This window comes from Delphinus delphis, chromosome 2, assembly GCF_949987515.2.
Source record: "Delphinus delphis chromosome 2, mDelDel1.2, whole genome shotgun sequence".
NCBI classification, from domain to species: Eukaryota; Metazoa; Chordata; class Mammalia; order Artiodactyla; family Delphinidae; genus Delphinus; species Delphinus delphis.
This window is the reverse complement of record NC_082684.1, coordinates 144,478,295-144,485,707: the sequence shown is the minus strand read 5'-3', so window position 1 is coordinate 144,485,707 and position 7,413 is coordinate 144,478,295. Positions and strand designations below refer to the sequence as shown.

At 47.1% G+C, this 7,413-nt stretch overlaps 1 protein-coding gene across 1 annotated transcript in view; it reads right to left on the bottom strand.

Annotated features, from left to right (window-relative positions):
• Positions 1-830: 830 nt before the first annotated feature.
• Positions 831-7,413, bottom strand: part of ALDH1A2 (aldehyde dehydrogenase 1 family member A2) — a 94,120-nt gene continuing 87,537 nt past the window's right edge. Inside the window, exon 13 of the mRNA XM_060003745.1 lies at positions 831-1,079. Within this exon, the coding sequence (XP_059859728.1) occupies positions 1,007-1,079 (73 nt within the window). The 3' untranslated portion in view covers positions 831-1,006. The remainder of the gene's footprint in view (positions 1,080-7,413) is intronic.

Genomic DNA, 7,413 nt, shown 5'->3' with positions numbered 1-7,413 from the left:
TATAGATTCCAACTGCAGAGATAATTCATTTCGTATGAATTGTCAGCAGTATTGGAAATGGAATTATTTCTACAAGGCACCCAGCATTACCTTTTTCCAAATTCTCAAGCCTGCTCAGATCAGTTTTTGGTTGATTTTAAAGACGAGCTTTGGAAAAGATCAATCCATGAAAAACAACCCACCCCCTGACTTATTCCAGAATACTCAAGAAGGAATTAAATGCACAGATGCGCGCGTGAACGCGCACACACACACACACCCCTCTCTCTTACCCCCTCAAACCATGCGGTGATGAGCTCCGAGGCTGTGAACTACACATGATGATCGCTGGAGCTCCATCTCCTGATCTTTCACTCCTGTTATATGTGGATGTAAGAAAGCCAGACTGGGTCAGGAATATCCCAAGTTCTTTCTCCTTAGGACATCTGCAGTGTACCAGCTCCTGGCATTTTCAGTCTGGTCTGGCTCTAACTAAAACCATTTCATGTTTTGCTTTGAAGAAATGGATGACATGAAACGGTAATTTGGCTGCAAAACCTTGGAAAATTGTTCCCGGCCCAAACATCTGCCCCAGATGAGCTCAGCTGAGATCTCCTTGGAGGAGCGGGAGGGGTGCGTGAGCAGGGAGAGCCTGGAAGGGGGAAATGAAGACAATGGAAAGGCTACCTTTGCTCACAAGCAAAGTCCTTTGTGACAGAAGGCATCAAATAATACAGCTCCCTCACCCCAGAAAGAAATACTGGGTATGCCCCACAGCTACTCCTCGTGCCTTTGTCCCACGTTCCCCAATGTTTGGTACTGTTAAGGTGATTCCTCACAGGGTGCCAAGAAACCACGCCCAACTGGTTTGCTTTCTTTACGCAGCGAATGGCCTGGCCTACCTGCTGTCATTTAAATCTTAAGTAAGGACTGAGTATCAAGTTTGGGTTCCTGAGAGCTGGGCCCCACAGGGAAAGCAGAGGGGGAGAGTCGTGCAGGCTGGCCTTCACCTTCCTTCTTGGCCATCTTAAGAGTTCTTCTGGGGGATCTTTACTGTCACGGTCTTAACTTCGGAGTACTCTCGCAAACCAAATTCTCCCCTGAAAAACAGAAACGGGCTGTATCAGGTACCAGAGGCCCAGGCAGCTCAGCATGGGCTTTCCTCTTCAAAAACCCTGTTCCAACCACTGGACGCCCAGGATGTGCCTGTGCTCTAATGGCTCTCCTCGAGACCCAGTCCACTTTACCTGAAAGAAAACCACGAGGGTCCTCTTGGCTTGATGTTCTACATTCCTTCTCACTGGTCCTTCGGTTTAATAAGCGGCAACAATACCCAAAGGCCCACCACAGAAGAGTACAGATCACACGCAATGCCTTAAAGACAGAACCCTGAACAAATACCATCTGCGGCCTCCACAGAGTCAGGGGAAAGAGGAAATCAAAACCACGGACGGGAAAGGAATTGGGAAGTGTGAGTCAGCTGTCTCCCGCGACCTGCCCTCGGCCACTTCCCCTCCTGGCTCATGGCACCCTCTGGGGCCTTGATCAGGGATTTCTGTCATCAGGCAAACGAACATTTATTGCACTGTTACTATGGGGCAGCACCGTGCTGGGCCGGGTGCAGGAGAAACCAGATAATCGGCCCGGCCTCTGAGGGGCCTGTAGGTGGCCGGGCCTGAGAGGGGGGAGGGGGAGCCAGGTCACCTGCCTCAGCGGCCCTAGGAGAAACAGCCCCTCCGACCACTGCCTGAAGGGCGCTGGCACGTGGAAAAGCCTCACTGCTACGGTGCAGTGAGGTGCTCCTTTCCTTCACGTCTCTTCTCTCGTTCCTTCTTATTCCTACCTCTGTCTTTCTTCCTTTTCTCGATTTCATTGTCACATCAAGCATGTTCTCTTAATTATTTTCTGCAAAATACTTGACATTTTCTTCTTCTTTTCTTTTCAAAGTCACTCCTCTGTGAAGCTTCTCCTCAAGTTCTCAGCAGAAGGAGTGCCCCTCCTGCTCTGTGTTCAGAGCACCTTGTACCCACCTCTACCACAGCCCTGTAATACCAGGAGGGAGGGCGGGGGTACTCTGTCTCGCCCACCGATCTGCATCTTCCTGATCTTGCTTTCTGTCCTCCCCCAAACCTAGCATGCGGCCCACAGCATCAGGCTGAAAGAAAGCACTTGATAACTGTGGGAGCGAGGAAGGAGGGGCAGGCTTCTTCCTACCCCCTCTTCCCCAGTTCTACCCTGCTGACTGACCATCTCTGCCAGAAAAAAACATGAAAGAACGCTTAGAGATATATTTGAATAAGAAAGGATTAAGACAGGCCGTTTTTAAAAACACTCTTATATAAAAGGTATAAAGTTACTGCAACTGGGCTTTACAGCGAAGGCCCGCTGTAAAGGATTCATTCTGCTTCCCTGGCCCGACACAGAGCTGCCCTTGCTGTGCCAGCAGCTCCTCTGAGCACCAGGGCACCTGAGTGGTCGCGCCCCCCTCCTCCCCCACAGCCCCCAGAACATCAGCGACTCAGGCAGCATGCTGCTCTCTCGTCTGCACTGGCCATTCTGCTTGCAGGAATGGGAAGAATAAGCTTGGGATTGCCCCACTCAGTATGTGGCTCCCTCACCGGCTCTGTCCAGGCTGTCTCTTTATTACCAGCTCAACTCTGGCTCTCGCTGGCCTTTCTCCTGCCCTTGGGCAGCTGTGCATGTGTCTCTTCATCACGGACATCATCTGCCTCCTGTCTGAAGTGTGGCTACTCCCTTCTTGTTCCCTCGCTTGTGCACACACGTGGGGCAGACCCTGAACCACTTTCCTCCCACTCAGATCTCTAACTAAGTTGTGAGGGATGTAAGAAAGTCTACAGAGCTAGAAACCTTGCTTTCGAGTGTGACTGCCGGATCCCAAATCTCTGGGTGCTCAAAGCAATGGAAAATTCTGGACTGGAGGTGCTCCTCTCTCGGGTCCCAGGCGGCCATCTGCTGCATGGCCGGCACACAGCCTGCTCCGAGATGTTGGAGTGGACTCACATCTGCCATGAAAGGAAAGACTGCCCATGGGCCCAGGCCTCAAGGAAAGCCAATGAGAAGTCTCAGGGCAGCGCGTGGAGCAGAACACTGAGGGTGGGGATCGGCAGACAGGAGTGCCAACTCAGCTCTGCATTAAACTGGCTGTATGACTCCAGCTGACTCTCTCCCTCCTCTTGGCACCCAGTCGTCTCTCTGACATCAGTTCCTGAACCTTATTATACACATACCACCCATGAAGCTTGCTTAAACTGTAGGTTCCTGACCATCTCCCACCAAAGATTCTGTTCCAGTAGGTCTAGGGAGGAGCCCAAGAGACCACGAGATGGGTGGCTACTGGACCCACTCTTTGAGCAACACTGCTATAAGGTCTCTGAATCCAATCCCTAACATGTGGATTCTTCAGCTATTTCGCCATCTCATTCTAGGGTCTTTCTCTCAAATCTACTAAAATTTTTCTCAATCCAGTTAAATTCTGTGGCACATAGTTCCATAGTTAAGGAAGAAGTCCACTACTGCACAAAAGGCAGACGTATTGTTGTTGACATGCCCCAATCTCTTTGTATAGTTACCTTTCCAGCGGGGCCATGTGTCAGGGCACAGCACATTTAGAAGCCTGTATTCCTGCTTCTTGGCCAGACTAGGTTATATTCCCAAAGATGAACCAAACTCGGCATACGTAAAGGTAAGGTAAGACGTTAGATCTGGGTGTCTCTCAGCCAGCCATTTTAGGAAGTCACTCAGACTCACACATAAAACAAATAAGGATTTCTGCTTAGGGTGTATATTTCCCTGCCCTTTTCTTTGACTTACAGCAGCATTTCTCAGAGCAGCATCCCCAGACCACCTGCACGAGAATCATTCCAGAAGCTTGTTAAGAATCTAGGTCCTGGGCCCTAGCCCAGATCTACTAAATCAGAATCTCTGAGAGTGGATCGCCAGATAGGCAGGGTTAGAAAGCCCCTCTCCCAGCCTACAGGTGACTTTCTGCGCATACGCAATGCTGTGCACACACACACTGACTCAGAGCATCTGAACAACACTTCTCGTCTTCAAAGCGTGTGTCCTTAGTTTTTAAAATGCTGAGGTTCACAGCGTTCTTTCCATCCCCTAGGTTTGTGATACATATTTTATAGCTTGGACTCTATGACCCCTTGTCTCAGGAGAGCTTAAATGAGACGGAAAAGGATGGGAAGGCTGAAATAGATGGAATTAGCTGGACAAGCAGAACGGAGAGAAACTCAGCCCAAGTCTCTGACCCTGGGAATTAGAGGCCAGCCCATCAGATAACCTGTAGAGGGCAGCCCTCTCCACAGCTCTCTGTGGGGTAGCACTCAGGGGCTCCAACAGCCTTCCTTGGAGCTCATTTCCAGAAAATGCTACTTCCCTTCCCTGTTCCTCTTAGAGGTAGGCAAAGAGATGTCAGGGACCAAAGCTGCATGGAGCCTGCAGGCCGTGAGATAAACAATTCTGTCCAAGTGGAAGGCTAAGCAGAGCTTCCAGGACTGTATTAAATGAGAAGAAGAGTGGGGAACCAGGACAGGGCAGGTTCTTTTATCTGAAGCATTTCCTACCACTCCAGGTCATTTAAGGAAGAGAAAACATGTTTTGGGGGCAAACAGGAACAAAGACTCATATAATTTAGATAAGATGAAGTGAGTCTCATCAAAGAGCACTGCTTCCTAATTATTTTTTAACTGCACTGGGAAGACCAAATCACTACTGTGCCCATGAGACGAGTCGAGAAAGGCCACTGTTCTGTGTGGTTCTGACACAGCCAAACTGTCTCTTGGACCTTCTTTCTAGGCGAGGGCGATGTTTCTGACAGGAAGAGACTGCGCCTGAACAATGTCCCAAGCCCGAATCCTGGTAGGAGGTTTGCCTGTGATGAGAGTCCAGGGCTAGCCTGAGATGAGAAACCATCAACCAGCAATTAGTTATTTCAAGTGTATTTTATGCCCATGATGCACCCTGTTAATGATCTGTAACAGTCAATGTGCGCAGCATTCCCAGAGCCGGCGATGGCCCCAACATTTCAGAGGCTGGGAGAGCACAAACACAGGGGCAGGAAATGAAAGAAGTTGAATGCATCTTCAAAAGTGGAAGCAGAAAGTTAAGGCCATGTGCAAGTTAAGAAGAGATACTTAGAGTACATGAAGACTTTATAAAAGCTGAAGGAATACTAATAACTTAGCAAATAGGATCCAGACTGGGTTTGGGTTCTGGCTATAAAGCAAGTGGGAGGTACTGAAGGCCAGAAGCAAAGGTTCAAGCAAGAGCAGTTTCTCCCTTTCTTAATACATTTATTAAGAAAAAGAAGGACTGCCTACGTAACAGTCATCTACTTGATCAATAATGATGATAGTAGCTCACATTTTCTGAAGGTTTGCCAGATACCTTGCTGGATGTTTGGCATACATGATTCTAACATTTAATCCTAACAGCAACTCTGTAGGGTAAGTACTATCTATAATTATTCCCATTTTATAGATGAGGAAACTGAGGCTCGGTGAGATTAAATAGTTTGTCCAAGGCTGCACAGGTATTAAGCAGTAGAGCCAGGGTACATATCTGTGCAGTGTGATTCTAGAAACTCTGCTCTTAGCCTCAAAGCTGTATCTACTTTATGGTTTAATGGCTCGGGACTAGAGATTACCAGCTACAGTATCTGAAGATGTAAATCCCCTGTGCTAGTCATGGGTTCACTGCACTTCCCCCCAAATACCATACTTATTTCTCCCACAATGCCTCTGCTAACTCTTCCCCCACTGCTATCCTGTTTTGCCCACCAACCATGAAAAACTATTCCTCTCTCCTCATCTACTCAAATGTTCCTCTCCTTTAAAGGCCAATTCAAATCCGTATAAGAGATCACATCTAATGGTTTCCTGGACTTCTCCAGCTCACAACGATCTCTATCACCCCTGCATTCCTCTACCACTCCACAGGCTTTTCTGGAATTCTTTTGATTCTTTCAATGTTGTATATTTCATTTATCCAACAAAATTTCAAGTAATTTAATGAGCTGCACCTTCCCCTACAGACCAAGCATCATGCTTTGCACAAAGTATGAATGTGCTCAATACTTTTTAGCAGATTGATTGCGAACTAAGCATTTGTTCAAAAAAGTATGCATTCAGTAATGCCCGAGGGAACAGGCATGGAAGATGTTTCCTCTTATGAGTCACAGGATTTAGAAAACATGGATCTAGCTCCTTTCGAAATGAGGGAAAATGAAAGTTTTTTGGGACGAGGGGAGATGTCAGCTCGGGAAGACCCTAGCTACCATTCATTCTCCGAAAGCAATTCTAAAAATCCATTCGTATGTGAAGTTGCAAATGCAATCACTCTAGTTTTCCTCTGCCACAGTCCCATTTTTCAGGTCCTCAGCATCACAAGAGGGCAGCCCAGCTCTGATTCTGACCCGGAAGACTCCTTATACCTGGTTCCCATGCTTCCTTGGCCAGACATCACAGAAACTAAGCCACTAAAATTTAGGTTCAAAGCTCAGATCTGCCACTTACTGGCTGTGAGACTTGGGCAAGCTACTTAACCACTCCAACCCTTAGTTCCTCATCTGAACCATCCGTAAGATAAAGATAAATGTATCTATCCCATAGAATCACTGTGAAAAGCAAATGAGACAATGTTAGGTAAGAAGGCAGAATAAAGCCATATGCAGAGCAGGCATTTAATTAATACCTATTATTGCAAAATCCTTGTAATGGGTCATCTTCCTGTGATCTCTGCCAAAACATCCTCTATACACCAAGAATGTTGGCCATAAGAACGTTGGTATCCCCTCAGCTCCCACAGTATGCCCTTTAAAAACCCTTTGAGATTGGGTTTAAAGCAACCTCTCCACTTGTATCTTCAGCAAGTCTCCTCCATGCATCCTGTGCCCTAGGCTCTGCAGTCCCAGACTCAAAGATCCTATAGGCACTGAGCAGGTGACAGTGAGTGAATTGGGTATGTGTAAAACTAACACAGCCAATATTCAGTTCCCAGAAGCAGGCATGATGGGGAATAGGGAAAACTGCAGAGCTCACAGCTGCAGCAATTTTGCTTTGGGGAATGAAAATAAGCAAGAAATCTAGGTTTTTATGGAAAGTCTCCTCATTTTGAATGTCAGGTAAAGGTTTTTAAATGTTATAAGGAAAAAAAAAAAAACCAAAACATTTCTCTAAGCCAGATTTGTCCCTGGGTGGGCAGTTGGTGACGTCTGTTTTAAACATGCCAAACTCTGTTTTGTGTCTGGACTATTCTGTAGTTGCTATGCCTTCATGCCTTTGTTCTTGCTATTCCCTCTACCTGGAATGCCTGCTCCTAAGAAACTGAAATGTTATTTCCTCTGTAAAGTCTTCTGTGACCTCATCAGGCAAAATTGATTGATTTTTCCTCTGTACTTAACAAGAT